The sequence below is a fragment of the Chelmon rostratus genome, chromosome 4 (genome assembly GCF_017976325.1).
Source record: "Chelmon rostratus isolate fCheRos1 chromosome 4, fCheRos1.pri, whole genome shotgun sequence".
NCBI lineage: Eukaryota > Metazoa > Chordata > Actinopteri > Chaetodontiformes > Chaetodontidae > Chelmon > Chelmon rostratus.
Window position 1 is genome coordinate 12049074 of NC_055661.1, and position 22920 is coordinate 12071993.

At 42.5% G+C, this 22920-nt stretch overlaps 1 protein-coding gene across 2 annotated transcripts in view; it reads left to right on the forward strand.

Annotated features, from left to right (window-relative positions):
- dennd1b (DENN/MADD domain containing 1B) overlaps nt 1–22920 on the forward strand; it is a 104282-nt gene that overhangs the window by 39333 nt on the left and 42029 nt on the right. The window contains exons 5-11 of one of the 2 annotated variants that reach the window (XM_041935293.1): nt 659–778; nt 6080–6149; nt 7935–8015; nt 9364–9423; nt 12372–12425; nt 13017–13127; nt 20772–20872. In XM_041935293.1, the coding sequence (XP_041791227.1) occupies nt 659–778; nt 6080–6149; nt 7935–8015; nt 9364–9423; nt 12372–12425; nt 13017–13127; nt 20772–20872 (597 nt within the window). The remainder of the gene's footprint in view (nt 1–658; nt 779–6079; nt 6150–7934; nt 8016–9363; nt 9424–12371; nt 12426–13016; nt 13128–20771; nt 20873–22920) is intronic. The other variant, XM_041935294.1, reaches the window with a different exon arrangement.

Sequence of the window (22920 nt, forward strand, 5' to 3'; positions counted from 1 at the left end):
CGATAATGATGATGATAATGATAACAACAGCTTCCATTAAGGACGATGCTGATGAGGTCATCAGTGACGTGCCCACTCGACGTGTCTTGCACAGTCGCATGTTTATGAGTGCATGTGTGTGAAAGAGTCCTGAGTCTAAGGAAGTGTGTTTTCTTCTACGTAACATACTGTAGGTCCGATGAGGCCAGAAGCTCTCTGAAAAGCACGACCTCTTATTTTCAGCATGGAAAATGACATGTTAAAATTCCCATTGTAAAGATACACAGAGAGAGGGGGAGAGAAAGGAGAGAGAGGGAAGGAGGGGGTACAATCTCTTACTGAAGCTGAGCTGCTGCCATCTAGTGGTATAAGGATGTACAAAGCTTTTCTGAAATTTACCTTGGGGTTAGAAAAGCTTTTTACTGTTTTTCAAGCAGTCATAGCAGAAATATGTGACATCAGATTTGGACTTTGACTGGAGATTTAGCTCATGGTGAGATTTTATCTGGGAATTAGTTTGTTTCTGATCCAGCTAGATGAAATTGTGTTATGGTGTATTGGGTTTTTAATTTACAGGATTTGATAGATTTACCGCAGCACATTGTATTTAAATGATTGTTAGGTCATTATGTGGTATTGGCCATTCGTGAGTGTGTGTGTACCTTGTGTCCGGCCCCAGGGTTTCCCACAATCAGGTGGGGCAGAATTTCACCTTTGTGCTGACGGACATTGACAGCAAACAGAGGTTTGGCTTCTGTCGACTCACTCAAGGCTGCCGGGTCTGCATATGTCTGCTCAGGTAATGCACACACACACGCACGCACGCACGCATGCACACACAGACACACACAGATGCACACACACACACACACGGCTAAATCTTGTCATGGTTTTTTGTTAAGATAATACTCCAAGGTCCATATATTTCTTTTGTATTCTTCATTTAAAATCATGTTGTCCTAATGAATTGAATCTTACTTTTTATAATTTTTAAAAGAATGAACATATCAAACTTCCTTCCAAGTAGATGCGCTTAAAGTTATGCCGCTCTTCACAAATCCAGCCATACAAATCAGCCTTTCATATTATACTTTCTGAATCAGAATCAAGAGAATATGTGGAAAAAGACTTGTTCAAACACCACTGTCTTTATTTACTCATTCAAATAGGCAAGGTCGTGTCTATTCTGCCGTCTTTCAAATTATCTATGGATCAGTCTCAGAACTGTTTTTTTTTCAATATATCTGGATTTATTTCTCAAGTGTGATAAAAAAAAATTAATTTACCAGATCTTAGAAGTGAACACAGATTTTTGAGACAGCATTTCCATTCATTCTCACACTTCACACTGAGCTGCACTATGCCAGAATAACAAATTTATATTCTCATCTGCCCACACAAATATGTTAGTGATGTGCCTATAATTATCCAAAAGTTTAGCAGTTTTTGATATTTCATAGGTGGATTTATCCTATCACTGCGTACTTAAATGAGGACACCAAACCCAGGAAAATTGCATTTTCTTCGCATAATTACTCTCCAACAAAGGCTATTATCATTTAATTCTCATGTAATTGCATGTTGACACAATGTTTTTACAGATGTAATTACCTTACCATTACAAAGCAGGAGAACTTTACTGCTAATCTCAGTGGACAGGCTTATGCACTTTAGAATAAACTGTGGAAAATGTACAAAATAGATCCATTTTTAATTAATGTGTTAAGCAGTTTAACAAACAACAACCTGGAAGAGGAGCACAAAGCCTTTTCTTTTTCTCTGTTAGTGTAAACCACTCCTGTAAGTGCTGCTCTTGTGTGTGTGTGTGTGTGTGCGCGTGCGCGTGCGCGTGCGTGCATGCCTGCGTGTACTGGGTGTGTGTGGCTGTTGATGGACAGTCGTGGGTTTGTCGCTGCCCTGATGAGCTGCTGTGAAGAACAGTGTCCCTCCTCCCCACACCACCCACCCTTCCCGGCCAACTTCCATGGCCTTTGTTTTTTCTTTCTCTGTCTCTCTCTCTGTCTCTCTCTCTCTCTGTCTCTCTCTCTCTCTGTCTCTCTCTTTCTCTCTCTCTCTCTCTCTTTTCTCCTCGTTATTCGGCTACTGCCACAGTGCGACAGCAAAGACGCTTGGCCCATAATTATGCATGAAGCTTCACTGCCAATTAGCAGAGGTTCCCCTGTCCCTCTCGCTGAGTTAGACATGCTAATTCATTTGACATATGATGTATAAAATTCATTATGCATTCTGAGTAGTTTGCATGGCTTGCTTCATTTGTAATAAAATAACGTATAGAAAGTTTTTTTTTTGTTAATTTGAAATTGTTTGTGTGCTCCCCAGTTATGTTTTTCTTTTTTTTTATCCTTATCTTTTTCCTTTTCTTATCAGAAGGAGCCCCACTGTAGTGGGAGCAGATAAACGAAAATATTTTTAAGCATAAAAAACATTTTGGATATGTCGTCGAAGAGATGTGAGAAATGTGTAACTTACATTCCTGCGTTCAAGGTCCTTGGTCAAGCTTTTATTTTCTTTGTTTATTATTCTTTAAACAGTGTTTCATTCTACTATAATAGTTATTCAAGACAGTACTAAGGAAATCACAGCAGATTGCTTGTGTTAAAAAGTGATCACTAAGGAAAAATGGTGAAAATACAGATAATGTCAAATGTTTATCTTGAAGAATTATTGTGTAAAATGTTCCTGGTTAAACTCTAAAGCAGGAAGGCCCAGGCCCTAGTTTATTTTAATTTAATCTATCATTTCCAATGGATAGAAAAGTAATTAAAACAGTTTGCATTGTTGAAGTACTGGGACTGTAAAATTGTCACCTCTGCTTACAGGAGGAAGTGCTTTAATGAGCAGGACAGTTTTATGTGGACAGACCTTTGTAGTCTCATTGCTAAAGCTATGGCTGAAAGGACCACGCAAGCCTTGAGGAGGGGAAAAAAAAAAGGAACAACACAAAAAATATAAGGGATCTCTCGTTCTATTTTATCCTGTTATTCCCTGTCTTCCTTATTCTTTGTCTCTCACATTTAAAGGATTTTCGATCAAACATGTGAGTAATTCAGAGATGAAAAATGTGGCTTTCCTCAGTTTTATTTAATGGCTGAGGCTTTAGGATACATTTTAGGGACTGTGTTGCTCCAGTTAGTGGTCACTTAGTGGGTCGCCGGAGGATACTTCCTTCCCTGTACTTAACCCTTAACCCGAGAAAGTAAAGGTGTAATGAAATCTTCCACTGAGCCGTCTACAAAGTGTAAGATGACTTACGATTACAGGTGCCTGTGCATTAAAGGAGATTTAAGACTCATCTAAGGAACAGCAATAAGTGTCGCGCTTTGCAGCCAACAGGTAGTTTATGGCCGCAAAAAGGGCTGATATAAGTGCTCCGATGTAAAGAGTTACACACTGTAACTACTGAGGTGTATCGATAAAATGTAGGAGTCCACAACGTTTGGAGATTTTGTAAATGGTTTGTTTTATTTCCCTCTAGATTTTTGTCTTCATATTTCAACCACATTTGTTTTTTGCGTATGTGATCCTGTCCATAACAGCAAACTTGTAAGTTCCAGAGGCACTTCCATGGCCCTGTCTTCTTTGAGATATTTCCGTTCTGTTAGGTGGCCTGAGCCTGGGATGGAAAGCACGATGGGCTGTGAGTGGGCCGCAGATTAACTGGTTCATTCTTTGAGTACATGGCACTTTGAGAAGACATGTGTTTAAAATGGCAGGAGAGATTGCGGGGCCCCCACGCACTGAGCACTCCAGTGATGGATGCCTCTCTCTCTATCGGAGGATTTGTGAAGCACAAACAGATCTGAGCAATGAACTGTGACGAGTAGGAGTATGTCTCTAAGCTTTCCAAACTTAAACTTTGCATCAGCAGAGAGAGCGGAGCCGGGGGGGGCTGGGGGGCTGGGAGGGGTGGGGGTAAGTAGAACAAAACAATTCATCTTTAAGTTATATTCATTCTATAACATTTGAATGCAAAAACCCATTACCTATGGTAGGAAGATGTTAGAGGAATATTGATAATTTGTGCTTGGCTGCCTTCACCAGCGATCATGCGTTTTCCTCTAAAACAAAGGATTTACAGCACCTTGGTGTAGGAGTGTAATGACTGTGAGATCCGTGAGGCCTGACGGCTGCTCTGACAGCACGAGTCCTGTTTACATCCCCTTCAGCTGTGAAAAATGAAGGATTAATGTCCAGAAGCCTGGCTTTTTAAACAGCAGGCTGATAATACAAATGCTTTGTTCTCCCTCCTAGTCATTATATCAGACTGAACTTTTTGTGTAAGGGTGAAATGTAAACTGACCCCATATGCAGATATTTGGCTTGTGTGTTGTTTGACGTGGCAGAAATAGGTCTTCAGGTTGATATCCGGTCAGCATGTGAATTAGCATATGCGTCTTTGATTTAGTTTCTCTTGTGAGTATGACCTGATTGCGGTAAATCTTCGCACAGACGTCAAAATATTGGCATGTTAAGAGGCTGATTGTTTCAGACTAATGGTCACTCAACCTCTCTGATTGGTGCGCTTGGCTGCACTTCTCCGGGAACCCGGCCTGTCATTGGCCCCTTGCGGATTTAGCGATATGAAAATTTGCATTAGGTTCACTTTATTGTTTTCTTGTTGTCTGTTAATTCCAGTCTGCAGAGCAGCCAGTGACCCATGCCCTGGAAACTCCTCAGTCTCCAGTCAACTGCCTGAGCAGGACTTGACCAGCTTATAAACTCACGCACTATCAAAGCTTTGCTTATTTATTTATCTGTTTATGACTATATGAATAAGAAATTGCAGAATTAAGCTCTTTATCAGATTTTTAATGTGAATTAAAATATTGTCTTAATGACCTGTATTTACTTGTTCACTGGCTGAATTTGGTGAGCAAATAATAATTCACTCCTGATTGATTGGCTCATTTGGCCACTAATTTATTTTTCAACCCCTGCGTCCAGGCGAGTTAATGAAGCATTAATGGGAGTTTCTGTTTATTTCATCGCAATGCTAAGAAGGGCTTATCTAGACTCATTATACATGCAATGTTCAAAATTGCATGTTAAAACCCCAAACTAAATAAAAATTCAATACCTTGATAGGACAGCATGTTTTTATTATTTGATTGCATAACATTAAATGAACTGAGTCCTCGCAGCTTTTATGCCAAAAGAAAATGTTGGCCATCTTCCACCTAGAAAGCAAGTGGACTTGGCCAAGAAAATGTCAACTTTGTAAAGGAAGCCATGCTGCAGATGCTTTTAGCTTATGGTGGGTGTACTTAGTGATTAGCTTTAACACAAACACTGCAGTATAATTTATTGTGAGAGTGTGTGCCTGTTAATGAATTTATTTATTTGACATTAATTGCATAAGGCAAAGATGTTTTTTTTTAATGCGAAGGGCATTAAAAGAAACACAGAGAAGGGCAGAAGGAGGTGGTGGAGAAAGGGGGGAGGCAGGAGGAATCTTGGGCTGCATTTTTGTTAAGCCTGTGCATCTGTGAGCAGTATGCTTGTAAACCATAGCATCCCTCTGCATCACATGAAAGCTATGGTGGTTCTTTGTTAAAGAAATCCATTGTTTTTTCCTCTACCTTCCCTTCCCATTGGCTTAAAGAGCAGCCATGACGGGAATGCGTCCAGGGGCTTGGATACAAAGAATGCCATAATAAGGGCTAAATAGCATTTACTTTTTTTCAGTGTAACAATGACTCTGTCCTTTGGAATAGCCGTAGCTCGGAGCACAATCCATTATCAATGTCCTGGATGCATTTGATCTTTAAGGAATAGGTCACTGACAATAGCCGGTGCACACACACAGTGATGTTGCAAGGCTATACCTAACAAACTCAGTGCTCTTTGAATTTGTATTGTACTGCAGATGATGCAATTATTTATAGGCATGGACAGAGATGGAGTTGCGACACACACAGAGAAAAAGTTTTCAGGAGACTGAGTGTCTCTACATTTGTCATACTTTCAAATGCAGCAAGTGATCAGCTTTGATTCCACACATCCTGTTTGTTTATCGTAGAAGATGATAAAATGAGTTCAAACTTTTCCATTGATTTGTTTTTCTCTCTCGCTCTTGCAGTTATCTACCATGGTTTGAAATCTACTACAAGTTGCTCAATACTCTGGCAGACTACCTAACAAAACAACAGGTAATCATCTCTTTCGCATGTATCAGCTGTTTATAATTGTATGTATACAGTATACGGTGCCGTGTAAGTACATATCATGAAAAATAAGATGTGTTGGTTTGATTTGACTGAAAAACAAGCACACAGTTAAGTGTTTTTGAAACTGCACTGTGTTAAGATATTTTCCTCCATTCTGTTCTTCTTCTGCATGCCGCATGTTGTCTTTTGTGTGCAAGTTTTGTTCGGCGTCTTGGGCTCGACTTGGCTCCTGTTGTTAGCAGCAACAATGTTGACATTTCACAGACCAAACGCTGATCTGACACTGGAAGTTATTCCTGATGATTTACTGGAAAACAAATCGTTAAGGAAAAAAAAGAAGCAACACACACACACACACACACACAGACAAACATACACAAATGTTCACACTTCACAAAAGTCTTTTCCCCTGACTATTCACTGCATTGTACTAGCAAAGGGAGGGAAATGTAAAATATGCAACAAACTGGGGAGATGTGCAGCGTCTAGCGCAGAGGGTGTAGGTGATGTTGCCATGTTTTGACTGAAGAGAGAGGAAGAAGGAAGGGAGGGAGGCAGAGCAAGGGAGAGATGCAGAGAGCTCTGGGACTGCTTTCAATTGTCATGTAGTCGCTGCTTCTTCCAAGGCCCTTAGAGAGCAATGATCAGGACAGAGAGCCTTGCTAAAGTAGACAATCACAAACACATCACATAAACATTCATCATACGCACACATTCCTGCGATTGAAAGGAATTCAGCAGGACAGTCTAATATCGGGAGAGGCAGACGAGTAGGGTAGGACAGTTTGTGTGTGAGGAAGAGAGAGACAGAAAGATTGCTGGAAATCCTGGGTGACTGAAGTGTTAGTGTGCATGATTTGGTTTCTATTTACCCCGCTGTCCGTTCCAGGCGAGAGGGAGATGTTGACAGACGAGGGAAGACAGAAGAGCGATGAGGGTTTAAGGCGAGGGGTAAATGAACTGTTTCCCCAGGCCGTGTTGCTGACCATGCGTGTGAGCATTGAGCCTCTCATGACAGGAGGCTGTTCGATTGCACACACCCTGACACCCCTCCCTCCCTCCCTCCCACCCCTCTCTTACTGTATATTGCCGCCCATTCCTCTTGAGTTATTTTTCTCTGGCTTGCACACACACACACACACATAGACGCACACATCTGCACATTTCCTCAAACAAGCAACGGCTCATAGCCAAAACCAAAACAAAGTTCCCTTAGAGGGCAAATAGAAAAAGAGTGAGAAAACAAACAACAATGCCCAGCCTCTGTGTTCACATTAGTTAGTTTAGTTTAAGTACAAGTTGCAAACTGTTGTCCCCATCAGTTCTCCAGCGAGAGGCCCGAGAGTGTAAATAGCAGTCTTGTCCTCGAGCTCATAAATGCTGCAAGAATAATCCCGGGGCCTGTTCTGTGGTCAAGCTAGCTCTCTGACGGCTTTTTAAAGCCCCTGTCTTTGGTGCGGGGACCCCTGCTTAATTACTGACAGCCCGCTCTTGGACGTAAATCAACGCTGCTGGATAATAAGCGTCTGCAGCCCTACGCTCAGCCGTCTTTTAACCTCACCATTGCTCGTTAAACATATGTCAGTCGGATGTTTTGGAGCCCTTCAGGCCTCGCTGCAGGATTGCCCTCTGGTCTGCAGCAGCGCCTGTCCCAGCACTATTGTTAAGATTGACACATAACTCGTGACATCAACAGAACTAGTAAATAAAATTCATGTGTCCTATGTTTTTATGTCTTGTCTTTTGTTGTTTGTTTCTCTCCCGCAGGAAAATGACTTGAATGACATGCTGAATTCTCTCTATGATCTGCCTGTGCCAAAGCCCTTCACGCCAGTCAACCTGAGTGTGGTAGGTATAGATCTCATATTCCCCCTTATCAGAGGCAAGACAGCTGAGAGTAGAGGTAGAAAGAGGGAGAGAGGGACAGGTTGGTTGCTGTAGTAGTGTGTTGCATCAGGAAAGAGACTGCAGGAAAGAAAAAGAGGTGATAACAGTCGGCTGAAGTAGTTAAAAGTATTGTATGAGAGAAAAAAAGTGGAGACAAAGAGGGAGGAATAATGAGAACTAAAATGAAATTGACACAAAGGCGAGAGGAGGAGACTAAGATGGCAAGAAAACAGAGAAAGAAAATAGGGCAGACAGGCAGAAAGTGGGAGAGATCGACTAAGTCTAGAGGTTGAAATGGACGAGATAAATAAGGGAACAACGGAGCAGGCAAAAAGTGGAGAGCAGGAGGGAGGTTACGATACGCTAGGTAGGACCAGAGAGACACAGAGGGCCCAGGACTGACACTCTGTTTGAAGACAAGAAGTGGCGCTAACAGGTTTTTGTGTGATAAGCCCGAGCTGGACATGTTTAAAGTTGAAGGGTCCTTTCACAACTCGTCATGTCTCCTGCTTATCTAAAACTGAAATGGCCTAACGAGCCCAGGTCTCTCAAAGTCAGCCCGTGTTTGTGTTAACTCTGACACAATCTGGCCTCGTGTGTTTCCAGCTCCTACATAAAACACTCGCACTAAGACAGTTTTTGCTCTCATAAGTCTGGCCTACATAAATACAATATAATGGTGTTCAGTGGGACTGCTAAACTCATAATGTTTTGTCCGGTAATATCTCTGTTCCTGAGTTGCTTAGACTCCACACCGTCATGGGATCAAAAGAGTTTCAGCATTTGTCCTTGAGGAGCACCGCTCCTTTTTTTTTTTTTTTCTTTTTTTTTTTTAAACCAATTAAAAGGAGCAGCTCTGGGTCTTTTCTGCGGCATAGGTCTCAGAAGGATATGCATCTAATTACACAGATGAATTTACAATATAACAAGACTAATATGAGGTAATCAATATATATCTACGAAGGTTAACAAGGTCAATTAAGATTCCTGGTGATTTATTTTTTTTCTTTGTGTCAGTTTCCTATCAGCTGAATATGTGAACAAAATCTTTTCATCTGAATCTCAGAGCTTCATCGGAAAAGAAGCCCACGGAGAACAGAGGTGATAGCTTCATGTCTTTTCTGGAGAAGCCACTAGTTTGATATTTAATTGATGAAGCAGAATTATTCCCTAAAAGACTGGTTTTTCTTTTTTTTTGTTTTTTTTTTTTTGGTGTGTGTGTTTTATCATGGCAGCCAAGAAGAAGGATCATTGTCCCCTTTCATGTGTGAACCCTGTTTTGTTCTCTCTCCCTCTCTCATTGTGCAAGAATGAGCAGTTGTATATTGCCACTGGGCAAGTACTGAGAGATCGGCGAAGCAAGGAGCCGGTGAGTGGAGGGGAATGAGTGAACGGCAGAAACGGGAGGCGGGAAGGAGGCTGCTGTGAAATATGAAACCGCTGCTGCACTAATCGCATGGGAGCCACGGCTTTCCAATTTGGCCAAATAAGCTGCGCTATCTTTTTAAATATAACAAAAACAAACTATCCTGGGCCTTGGTGTATGTTTCTTCTCCTCTGGAAAACAATCAAACTTTGTAAATGATTAATGCCATTCCACACTGCTATATTCTCTCTCTGAATATCAAAAGTTTTTTCCCCCTCTCTGTGTTTAAAGCAAAGGCAATTGTGCTCAAAAAATCTCCTTGATGCCTTTCCAGTTAACCCACTTTCAATGTTTTTATATAAACATGTCTTCGAAAGAACAAGAAAAAAGCAGATAAGCAAGCAAACAGCCAATGAAAGCCTGGGTTGAGTTGAGGAGCATGGCTTGTGATTATCACAGTGCCATGAATTTGTAGTCCAACGGGGAAACATTATTTAGCACACAGAGCACAGGAAAAAGAAAGACAGAGAGATGTACAATGTACTGTAGTGACTGTATGTATGGTTATGGGGGTTGTCCTGTGCTTCAGATATATTGCCTCAAGTCCCTGATTCTTTGATTACGGTTGTTTGTTTAGTTTCAGTTGCTCTCTTATTTTGTTTCAGTTGTGTTTCCTAGCCTTCTTTACAGTCGACTATGAACAGCCCCCCCCCCCACACACACACATTGCAGTATTGTTCAACAGATTATTGGTGAGGCAGCGTTGCAGCTACCAGTGTTAGATTGAGAGTTACCCGGTTATATGATGGGAACAACATTGTCTTCTTGTAATGATTTTACAAAACCGCTGAAAGGCCCCTTTTTAACTGAGCCACAGGAATCGTTCACAGTAAACCATTAGCTATAATGCTTATTATCATTGCTTCTCAGCTCAGGATAACCACAAACGAACCAACAATGGTTTCTTAAATAGAAGAAAAAAGTGCAGTCCTCAGAATAAGCACATTAAAAACATGAAGTATTAATTTGCTGTTTTCCTTTGAACGTCCTTCCAGTGCAGAAACTCAAGCAAAAACGCAAACATAAAATGAACTTATATATTTATTCTTTATATGTAGCATAATGCTCCTGGAAACAGGTTGGAATGGAGTCCCTACTCAGTTGTAACAAATCCACACCGTACTAGTGTATTCAGGAGTTTTTCTACCTTTCTGTAGTGCAGACCTGTGCAACTGCCATGTCAAAAATGTTTGTTAGGAAAAAGGTGTAAAAATAAGGCTGTAGTAATTCAAACATTTAAACGAATTCACTCAACATAAAGCAGAGGGCGTAGGAGTCGACAAATCATCTGCTAATGCTCAGACACTCCATCTTTCGCCCATGAAAAAAAACAAAGCCTCAAACGGCAAAGCCTTGGATGTTGGTTCTAGTTTAGTGTTTGTTTGTGCTGTTCATCTCCTCTAAGCTTCGTTCGACTATAGCAATGACCCTCCTCTGGGAATATGACAATTGTTTTCACATTTTTCACACTTAATACACACGCACTGAGGGAGTGAAATATTTTCGTTTGTTTTGCATTAAACTAAATGTTCCAGTGTCAGCCACTGCCGAAATGTAAGTGGTTATGTGCTGCCGTTGCTTTGTCTTCATCATTACAGTCTGGAATTTTCTTAGCAGTTGGTAGAAATGTCCCACTGCTGAATGAATGTACAGCATTTAGCGCAATTTTAGTGTCAAGTGTGATCACGGCTGAACATTGTTATTATTGGACAGTGTTGAATCATTTAGCTAAATAATATGATTTGTTGGTGTCAACCCAGCATTGCTCAAGTCAGATTGTTTGGGCTTGAATCATGTCACAATCAATCAAATTGTCACAACCCTGCTAATGTTTTAAATTCCATATTTTTACTCTCTGACTGACGGGCTTTCTTCCTGCTCTTGTGTCTATAATCAGAGATATTTTTGCTTTGCTGGGTGGTGGGACTTTCGCTAGGGTTGCTGGTTTTGAATGACTCCTCTTATGTTTGCATACTCTGAACCGTGTTGTTTGTTGAAGTTGTTGGCAGGTTCTTTTTTCTATTCATTATTTCCTCCTTCCAAAGTGCAGATTGTTTCCACATCAAACTTAGGTCTTGAATTTGATGCCACTTTTCTTTGCAGACCTGCCTCAGAGGCCACAAATTAAACACATACTCAACTATCAGAGGAAACACAGGCTGCGTATTAGCCTGAAATGATCTGTTCGATGATTTGCATCACAAGTAAATAGTCACAAATATAATCACTGTGAAATCTTAGAAGACTAAATGAACTTTACTGCTCACATGAAATAATGTGAGACAATCCACTGTAGATGCTACAGCAAAGACCTGCAACAGATGGTCGAGTGAAGGCCGAGAGAAAGGCAGGTGCACTAGGAGAGTGTGTGTGAGAGACACAATAGTGTTTCAGTTGGTGGTTTGTCTACCTGTCTCCAAACATCACCTCTCTCAGGCCCCTTTGATCTGAACACTGAACCTGCCCTGCTCTCCCAAAGTGAGACAGGCAGCCTTGTGATCCTTTAAACAACCTGTGCGTGCATGTCGGTGTGGATGCACACGTGCGCTCATGTGCACGTATACTTTTGTCTGTGTGTTGGTGCTCCGCGGGCCTATTTAATGCTCAAATAAAGACTCGGGTTTCCACCGGAGACATCACCCCAGTCGGTGTCTTTGGGGAGCTGAGCTGCTACTGAGCTTTGTCTGTTCTGTAGGCCTGATAAAAGCATTGCCACAGTTCAGACACCAGCTCAGCAATTCATATAGACAGAGCTGAAGATGAGCCATAAATCATAGAACAAAGTGAACGGCCTTTTTCCCCCCTCTTCCCCTCATTCTCTTCTATGTGAGTGGTATGCTTCACTTGTGACCTTCTCTCTTCTTTCTCCTGTGTGTTTGTGTTTTGTGCAGCACTCCTACTTCATCGCCCCGGATATCAATGGCCTGCCAACTATCCCTGAGAGCGTGAGTATTCATGGAAAAAGGAAAGAAAGGACACACAAGGAGATAAAGAGAGATCCTGCTTTTCTGGAAACATGTCTGCCTGTAATCGTTTTTAATCAGATACACTTGTCACCTTTTGAAATGATTGCATCATCCTCTTGTTTCAGTTTCATCTCCTGCTGTGCTTGTACTTTTAATGTCGAAGTTCAGTGATTGCCATGGGTATTGGAGGATTCAAAAACTGAACATGTTCTTTGTTGATTTTGTGTTTAAAATGGAGAAGTCAAGCATCCCAAGTCTTTATGGCAAGCTACACCGGATGAAAGCAGTGATCAAACTGATAAATTTAAGCAACATTGATTGATCTGTTATTTATTTTCCAAACACGACTCACATCAGATGGTTTAAATCTGTATTCCTTATCAGTTTACTTTTACACAATATGTGCAGAGGTAGGAGTCCAAGTGCTTTTTCAGCCAGCACTGTATGTCTCTCTTTATGGCACACTCTGGCACTCTCACAGTCTGTAGCATTGACACTTTACTGTAAGCAAGCTGTGCAAGGACAGTTTGTTATGTACCTGCATATCCTTCTGTTGCTGTCTATTTCCAGAGGAACCTGACAGAGTACTTTGTGGCTGTGGACGTCAACAACATGCTCCAGCTCTATGCCAGTATGCTGCATGAACGGCGCATCATCATTACCTCAAGCAAGCTTAGCACTGTGAGTCCACTCCCTCCAAGTCAGTGTCTCAGCTGCCGTCAGTTATCAGCTCTGCCCTGTCAGGCACAAGGGGAGAAATATGTGAGAAAACGGTTCAAATGCTGCAGCCGCTTGAAGGACAAGTTTGCTAAACATTTAATTCAAGTAGAGGTGAAGCTTTTCCTTTTTTAAATGCTAAGCCCTGTGTTTTCAGTGTGTCATGTTAGATAATGTAGGATTCTTGTGGGCTATCTCACTTGCATCCATAAAAATGATATCATGATATGAGAAAATGTTGCAAATTTACAGTCATGGAGAGTCCCGTTTGCTGTTTTGGGCTTCACATCAAATTCAGACACCGTTTTACCCTCTTAAAAAAGTATATATCTCAAATACTAGGACTGTTTCCTAGATTGAACATGATTTTTTTCATCAATATTCCAGCAGGATATCAAACCCTAAGTAGTACGATGAGAGTATTTATCTGACATGGCTACACTACTTGTACAGAGAGTGTTGGACTGATCTCTCTGTCCCCCCTACCCCTCTTTGCCCAGGCGTCCTGCAGTCAGACAGCTGAACTATCACCACGCTCTGACAAGCTGTGAAATCCACACTGAAGCTGGATTATATTTGACTGTTTGTCTTATATCTGCGGCATATTAATGGCCAAAAAGCCTTAAATTATCCGTTATTACAAGTCTTAACTCTCTCACATAATTTAAAGTCCCTTCTGTCTGTCTGTATGAGGGAGGAAATCTCTGTGTCTTTCTCCCCCTCTTCCTCCCTCTGTTCCTCATTCCACCACCCCCCCACTGTTATCTCCATGGCTGATGAGGCAGAGCCAAATGTTTATGACAGATGAGATGGGAGAGGGAAGTGATGTCATCCCAAGTCCTATCTGTATCTGTAGTGTAGCTGGTCCTGCCTCGGTGTCTACAAGGCTGCAGAACGCTGAACAGCCGGAGGGGCCTGTGGTGCTGATGGGTGCTGCAGGGAATGGTACCCGAGGCCTCTCATAGGAGCTTTAATCAGAAGGAGCTGTAAAAATTACCCAGCCCTCTGAGAATTTCACCTGTCGCCCCTCAGCTCCTCAGACCAGCGGCACCTCCACTCGGGGTGTAGGCTGCACACAGCACTGTGACTCAAGAATTACACGATGTAAATTATCAGACTCAAGGGTGAAGGTGTTTTTCTTTTTAGCAGGAAGAGGGGGTGAAGGTGATTTTTGTCTGCGATTTACAGTTTTCTGCAGCTTGGAGACTTGTCTTGTGTGCTGTTTTTTTTTCTTTTTTACAAATTTATGCGGACAGGATTTTTTAAGCGCTTCCACATCAGACCTTTACCTCTGTAAGCCTTTTATCCTCTGCAGTCCTTCATCCACTCATCTGTCTATCCATCCATCTTCCTCTGAAAGAGGTGTTTTGGTTTGGTAGCGATGTATGTCAGGCGCTGTAGTACAAAGGTATTTTTCACATCTCCACTGGGATTACTCGCAGGCCTGATGTTATTACTGCTCTTGTGATGCGTTATTTTTGCTGTTGCGTAGATTGACCTCCTAGTTCAAGTGGGAATGGCTGCCATGATTCTTGAAGCCAGCTATCTTAAGCGTATATATACTTAACTGCAAAGAGCCCAGCTCATTAGCCACACTATTGTCTCATGATCAAATATTTTAAAGGCTGGGAAATATATAATTATTGCCGGAGTTTGTCAAAATGTTTGTGAGTGTTAGCAGTCACAGCGTGGACAGGTAATATTTCTATAGTCTGCTTGCCACAGATAGAGGATGTATGAGAGAAGGTATTGTTAGTTACATCGTTAGTACCATCCAGCTGCTTTTCACCACCTCCGCCTGTCCAGCCTCTCAGCCAAGCAAAGAGAAACAGGGAATAGAAAGTGGAAAGAGAGAGAGAAAGTCACACACACACACACACTGATATACTACATTTATTCTGCCTGCTCTAGGTGCTGCCTGTGTTAGAGCCCCCAGTGAACCCAGTGTGTCAGTCTGCCGGTACATGGCTGGCGCGTCTCGCAAGCAGCCAACAGCAAAGGAATAAATCATGATCTTACAACAATGCGTCAGTTGACTTATTGCTGTTTCGTGACCGGAGGTGAATGGTACCACTGTTTTAAAAGGCTGTTCGGCGGTGGCGCAGGGGCGGGAGCCAGCCGAGCGTGCAGCCTTGTCATAGGGCCGTATAATAGGGCTGCATCGGCCCTTCCTCTAACTAGTCAGTTGGGAGGACCCCCACCACCACCACCACCATCGCCCCACCACCCTCTGTGTCTTTCATCTGCCGAGGCCCCCCAGCTCTCGAGCCCAGCCTCTGCCCTGCCTATCGCCCAAACTCACACAGCCTGGCCCCAGCACCGGCTGACAGCAGCCCTCTCATCAGCCTGTCAGGGCTATGCTAACAAGGAGCTATCCATCCACCATGCCCTAGAGTGCCAGCTGTCTCTCTGTTTCCTGCCTTTTCCTCTGTTGTTCTTCTCCTCTCTTTCCCCGACTTTTCTCCGTCTCTCTACTTTTCTCTCTATCTTAGTTATTCTTCCTCACTGACATATTACTTTCTGTCCGTCTGTCTGTCTCTCACTCACCCTGCCTACACCTCTCTTCCTCTCTGACTTTGCCTCCCTGTTCCTTGGCGTCTTAATGTGTCTCTCTGTTGTTGGGCATCTGCAGAACATCGGGACATCCTCCCCCATCCCTCCCCTCAATAGACTTATCTCAGCCTCGTGCCATGTGTCTGACTAAACATGCGTGTTGTGCCGCTGTGACCGTGTATGTGCATATGTGCATGTTGTGGGTGTTTGCGTCTCTTTTGCATGCATCTGTTTGTGTGTGTTGCGCGCTCACAGGTGTTTGTACCGTATGTCTTCTGTCTTTCTGCAACAGAGAGAGTCAGTGACTGTGTGTGCATGTGTGGGAGGCCTGGTGTTAGCTGTTACCTGTGTCTTCCTGTGTGCCCTCTCTCTCCCCGTGCCACCTACTTGTTTGTGGCACTCCAGCGTTGTGCCGGGCCTGACACCAGTGTTTGTCAACAGAGGGAGAAGCAGAGTGTGGGTAATTGGTGACTTACTTTGCGCAGGAGAGGGAAGAGATATGCAGCGATAAACCGACAGGAGGAACGAGGTAGAGGTGGACAGACGGACAGCAGGAGGAAAACAGAATAAGAAATTTAGATAAAAATGAAGCTGGGGAAGGAGAAGAGAGGATTGAATTTGGAGAGTGCGTAGGGACAGAGTTGGAAGGCAAGGCTAGCGGAGGGGAAATGAGTGTTTGAGGCTGGTGTGAAGAGGTCAAGAGCGACTCTGTGGATACCATTCCTCCTGTCAAATTGAATCACATTGCCTGCAGCAGCAGCAGCAGCTATTTGTCTCACACTTCGCTCTCACTGTAATTTAACATGTGCAATAGGTTCCCTCATCTACGAGTATGTAAGCTGAGGGAATGAGTGTTATGTTTTGAGTGCAGCAAATGGCTAACTCTCTGTAACGCTCCTGTTTAATATGTGAAGGAGGTGCATGGAGACCACCACAGCAGCACTTTCTCCATTTTCTGTCTGTTTCTCTTCAACATGTCCAGTTGCTCAGGTGAAGAGCTATGGTGTGGGTGGAAACACACTTCTTGCTGATAGAGTCTGCAGTGCTCAGAGTTACAGTGATGAGAAGATCTGAAGCCTCTGGTGGGTCCCGCTCTTTAGGGAAACATCATTGTCCTGGACGAGCTCATCTGAATGTAATGACATTTGAATATGAAGAGCTGTTTAATGGCCTGACAATTGTCAGAAGAGTTGGGATTGCTGCCCACATGTAAATAACATTTTTTTATGTTTACCATGTGATTCTGTGTGTCGTAATTCTTCGAATGCTTTTTGAGTTAATTTCCTGCAGAAAAATGCTGTTTCCCTATTCCATACTACACACTCATTCATTAGTAAGTGTGTGGTGTGTTCACATTGCAAAAGTGACACAAGTACATAAGTGTGCTGTTGATGGACATTATTGTCCCGCAATGCATAAAGGAGGAGCTGCTTACAGATGGAAAATATTCAAACAACTGTAGATGGTGGTAAAACAGCTCTGTGAACACAGCAGAAAACAAATATAGGTATTAATTCTTTGAAGAACATGTTGATGTCTGTGAAGTTTAATTGACATTCCAGTCGCAGCTTGATTGTCATCAGAAGCACATGCATTGTTTAATTTCCTCTTGGTATGAAATGATTTTTTTTTTGTATTCTAAAAACAGTATGCTAAGATATTTAGTGTTTTGTGCTTCCTGTATATCATTTGTATATAGTATGGAATGGGCATGGGACACAGCAATTGAATCACGCTAAGACCATTATTGACAGAAGTGGTGTGTGACCTCTTAGCTTAGGTTTACTGCTACCTGCTTCAAAGTTGCAAATAATTTTGCATTATCTCTTCACTCTCTTTCTGTCGCAATGTCCTTTAGTCCTGCTGAAACCAGTGTTAGTATGGACACTTTCTGTCTCAGCTACGGCGCGCTAAGAAAGCTCTCAGGGCAGAACCAAAGACCTTGACTGTGTTTTGAAGCAGGCTGTCGCCGTATAATCGGTTAGCTTCTCTCAGAGGAAGGGGCAACACACACACACACACACACACACACACACACACACACACGCATACACACACATGCACAGGCACAGGCACACGCAGTGTGAGAGGCAGGCAGCCCCTCATTACCGGGCAGAGCCCTGGTCCCTAAGGACTGGACCCAGCACCTAATCCTGTATTTGTTCTTGGGGACTGTATCTGTGATTCTCCATTGAATGGAATATTAAGCACCCAGGTCTTTTGTGGAGCGTGTAAGCCATTTGGCTCCACTCATCTATTATTTATCAGCCTGGCAAATATTTTATCAGCCTTAGCCTCTCATGACCCACTCTCATGTGAAGCCCCCCCCCCCCCCATAAATGAAGAAAAAAAAAGTGGTACAATTTCTCTTTTTTCCACTTATCTTCCTTTTACTTTTTGCCTCATTCGTTCTAAAACCTGAACAAGGACACAGGGATTTGTGTTCAGCTGAATTAGAGAAGCAAATATGTGAACTATTCCTCTGGAGTTCCCTCCAAGTTGCCTTATCTCAGGCACACTGCCACCTCCATCGCTTTGGAGATAGCAAATAAAAGAAAACAGAAATCTAGATTTGCTTTATAAATCATTATCTTAGTTTCAGTAACCCCCCCTCCTCTCTCAGCCAACTCCCCCAAGCCAGCCACCCAGCCTGGGAAGAAGAGAAGCAGAGAGAGACTCCTGTTTTTCCCTTTCAACCTGAGAGTAAATCATGCCAGTTGGGGGGCTCACCTTGAGGCCTGGTGGAGATAATTGGAGTTGGTTAGCGAGGTGTTCTGTGCCATTACCTCCTGGTACCAGCGAATGGCTGGGGCTTGTCTCGCACTCCCAGAGGAGGAATACGCTCGCCTGTTGGCTCTCCACTTAGTGTGTGCGTGCGTGTGATGCATGTGCGTATGTGTGTATGTATATCCGTAGCCGGAGCACTGACCTCTCTTCATCACAATTTAATGGCCCCTTACCGTCATCGCTTTGGAAAAGGGAGAAGGGCGTGATGGTTTTGATCGTAGCGCCTCCACCAAGTGCCTCACTTTCACACATTAATATTCATAGCATTTATTTATTTTCAGAATTAACAAAAAAACAAACTGTTTGCCAGGGAATTAATCCTGACAGGAGCGTGGCATTGTTGTGTTTTATTTGAAGACGGCAGGCAGCGCAAATATGCATATGCAGATACACAGAGCAAGACACCAATTAAATGTTGATTAAGTCCTAACTATTGTGGGACTGTGCGTATGAGAGACTGCACGGAGACAATAAAAAAAGATCATTGCTTCTTTCCAGACGATATGAAAAATAAATACAGTTAAAACAAACACGCAGGGAGGGATGCACATGGACACACGTGCACACATGCACGCGCGCACACACACACACACTTTTTGTTGTGAGCTTTTCAGATGTCCGGGCTTGATGTTTGGGTGGATTCAGAGGGTGGGGCCCTCTTTCTCTTTCTCTGGCAGTGGTGGTTTTCAACCTGGTTTTCAAGCTCGCCCGCTTTTGGCCGGTCAATTGTGACACTGTGTGTGTCAGTGAGCAGGGGGTCTCCTGGTAGTTGCGGGTGTGTGTGTGATAGTGTGTGTCCGCTTCACACATTGACTGTGAAGCTGCGGCAGTATAACAGCGGCTGCTGCTCCGGGGTCCCGGCGGTATTGGCCTAGCCCGCAGTCTCTCTTGGCTAACTCATGTTTCATTCTTTGGCAATTTGCCCTAATGAAGTCCCGCAGGAGCCCCTCAGACCTCTGTTCTCTTTCCATATTTAATCATGTTATTTTAATCTGGGGGATGAGCTAACGCCTCTTTCTCCTGCTGTGTGTGTGTGTGTGTGTGTGTGTGTGTGTGTGTGTGTGTGTGTGTGTGTGTGTGTGTGTGTGTGTGTGTGTGTGTGTGTGTGTGTGTGTGTGTGTGTGTGTGTGTTGCAGGTCATTACTATAGCTGGGGTTTCATGAGACGGGATGTCAAGAGGGGGATGCTGGCTTTAAGACAATGGGAGACAATGACTTTAATTTTATGTGTAATGTTGGTTTGACAATGTAGAGAGCCCCTTTGAAAGCGAATGTCATCTTCATGTGATTGCCTCTCATTATTTGTTAAAAAAGAGGTTATTCTCTCTTTAATTTCTGGGTCATAGTAGTTGGCGTAATTTTGATTTTTATGGTTACTGTCAGCACTGTTTTGGCTCCTTTTGTTGCTTTTGTGCCGGTCGCAGCACAATCCTCACTTTGACATTGAATTGAAAAGCAGTTAATTATGAACACTGAGCTTGTGTTTTGCCCTTCATTTTTATACTCAAAACAGGTTAGAATCTTTTTTTTTTCTTAATGCAATGTGCAATAGCAGCAGTATTACTGCAGTGATGACCCACCACAGAAACATTGGTTTCATGTTGTCTGTGTGTAAAGCGAGTGTTGCCTTTCTTCACGTCAGTCTATTCAGTACTTTTCTTTTCACCTCCTCATCAATCCCGGCTGTGTTTCTGTCATGAGTTTAAGACAAGTGGTTGATCTCCAGCATTCAGTCTGTTCTTCTCTTCCTCCAACAGTAGCTTGCAGGTCATGTGTTCATCACAACAGCATTAGGCTTGTCAGTGTACCATGTTCCTTCTGAGGGCTTTTGTTAGTGAGGAAGATTAAAGGCTAACTCAATGAAATCAAACATAGAGCGCATCGACACATCAGCAAAAGGCATCACCACCTTGATCAGGCTTCTCGATTTTAAAAGCATGATATTAACTGGATATTATTTGGAAGGGAACAGAGCTGTGGTTCTCTAGACTTCTAGAGACTTAAGCAGTGTAGAAACTAGTTGTAGAAATGTCTTAGAAAGAAAAAAAGACGAGCAGTATATTTAGCTCAGTTCTTTTACTGTTTTTTGACTTGTTGTAGTTCTGTATTTGGGGCAATTCCTGAGCCTGAAATCACACGAGCCCTTGGTTGAAAAAACTGAAGCTACCAGCAAACATAGAGCATATAAGGGTATTTTTGTCTTTTGTTTTTTGAGTTGCCTGGGAAAGCTGTGTTGAGATTGTCCTCTCGTTGCTTTCTCTCTCTGTAGTTAACTGCATGTGTCCACGGTGCGGCTGCTCTGCTCTTTCCTATGTACTGGCAGCACATCTTCATCCCCGTACTGCCCCCGCATCTTCTGGACTACTGCTGGTAAGGCTGACCACCTGTGAAACACACACATGTATACACGCACCCCATCAGGATCATCATAATAAATGTTTGCACCCCCCCCCCCCCCTTTTCTCTCCTGCCACTTTCTCTCCTTCTTTGTCTCATTTTTCAGTCACCATGCAACACTCATGCACACCTGACACATAGATACGTAAACACACACACACACGCACACACACACCACGGCAGGTGTGCTGGTCATGCACCAAGCTCTGCCGCGAAAACCTCGGTGTAGAAGTGCAGACACACGTGTTCGCACATTCTCCCACCCGTTCTTCGAGTTGTTCTCACGATTCCTCTCGTGGCCCGCCTTCTCCTGTGTGGCCCCTCAACATAATGAACAGCCCGGATCACCTTGCTCCATATTTCATGCCAGCGCTGGAGCCAGGCTCTCATCATATTAGCCCTCTCTGGGGTTCATTACCACCCATCCAACGCAAATCCAACAAATCTGAATGGACTTGATTGAAACTGAATGGAGAGCAGAAGTAACGGCTCATCTACAAATCTGCATGCGTTCAGGTCAACTTGAGATCTCTACATGTATATATAAAAAAAGCAGAGTGAGGGAAGTCAGCTTATGTAAAAGGAGCTGTTTTTTGTAGAATCAGTGCTGATGGCTCATACAGTACAATACTGTACCATAAGGGACACTTAGGTTTGAAAAAGCTATTCATCACTGACAGTAAAATGTGATTATCAACACTCTGTGAAGACTCATCATTATCTTATTTAATCACAGGGGTGTCCTCCATGCACTGATTAGATAACTAGATTATATAGATGGTCTGTGTGCACGTGTCTGTGTAAATGTGGATGAAAATCAGTACTGTATATTCATGAAATGGAGAAGACGGGCAGCTACAGTGCTGAGCTACAGGCCTGCTGTTTGTTTTGCTGTTGCTTTAAGTCGATTACAAGCCTGTGGCTTCTGAATCACTCTGGCCAGGAATACACTGACCCAAAGCTATCCGATTATTGCTGCCTCTGTAAACCTCATCATAAAAATGGTTTCTATTATTTGACTGTTTTTGTTGATTTTATTCATCATGGTGGATGGGAAACTTACTTTATGATTCAATCTTTCCTTGCCACTAACTTTCAATGTGAAGAAAAATATCACATAAAATAAGGATGACATGATAATAACCATGCACAACTTATTTTTGTCAGGTAAAAAGAAAACTTTTGACACTTCTACCCTTTTGCTTTATAGGAAGTGTTCCAAGTGTTTCTATACTTTCTGAATCTATTATCTTGCTAGAGTAAAAACTCCATTAAATATACTGCACAAGCATTTATTGTTATTATTTTTTTCATTATTATAGATAGTGGTAGGAAAAACAGTTGTAGCGTTAGTGTTCTCAGTATTCTTCTTTACTGTCTTTCCAGAGAAATTAATGCTTTCTAATAGCTGAGTTTAGCAGTTTTAAACAAAATGTACAAAACAACTTTTTTAAATCACATTTCCACAAGTCAGTGACTGAAAATCAAAGCGGCAGAATGAAAGAAGAACTATTTTCTTTTTTTACCCTGTCACTTTTTAAGCCAGCTCAGTGGCACCAGATCAGTTTGCTTTTCCTGCTACACACACCACTTAATCTAATGTCGTTTCCCATTTTGAGATTCCTGGTGGTGCTTGGGAAAGTAATTTTGAAGACTGGTTTTCAGTCGGCCGCCATGACCTACATGAAATATGATTGTGTTAAAGAACAACATATGGATGATAATCGGTTTTGCTGCCTATGTTATGATTATGTTATGTCTTGCGAAATAAAATATGCAGTTCCGCGTAGCTTCAGTGCACCCAATGCACATCTGTTCCATTACAGTACATTTCACATCATTTCTAGCTGTTTATAAAATAGGTTTTACTTTTAAAATATTCTGATCTTTTATTCTTAACTTTTAGGATATTTGGTATTTAATTTAATTATCTTTTTAACTTTTAAATGATCTATTGTATTTTTGTTTTTTCTCATATTAATAATTTAGTTTACAAGATGTGACAGCATTTTTGATTATTT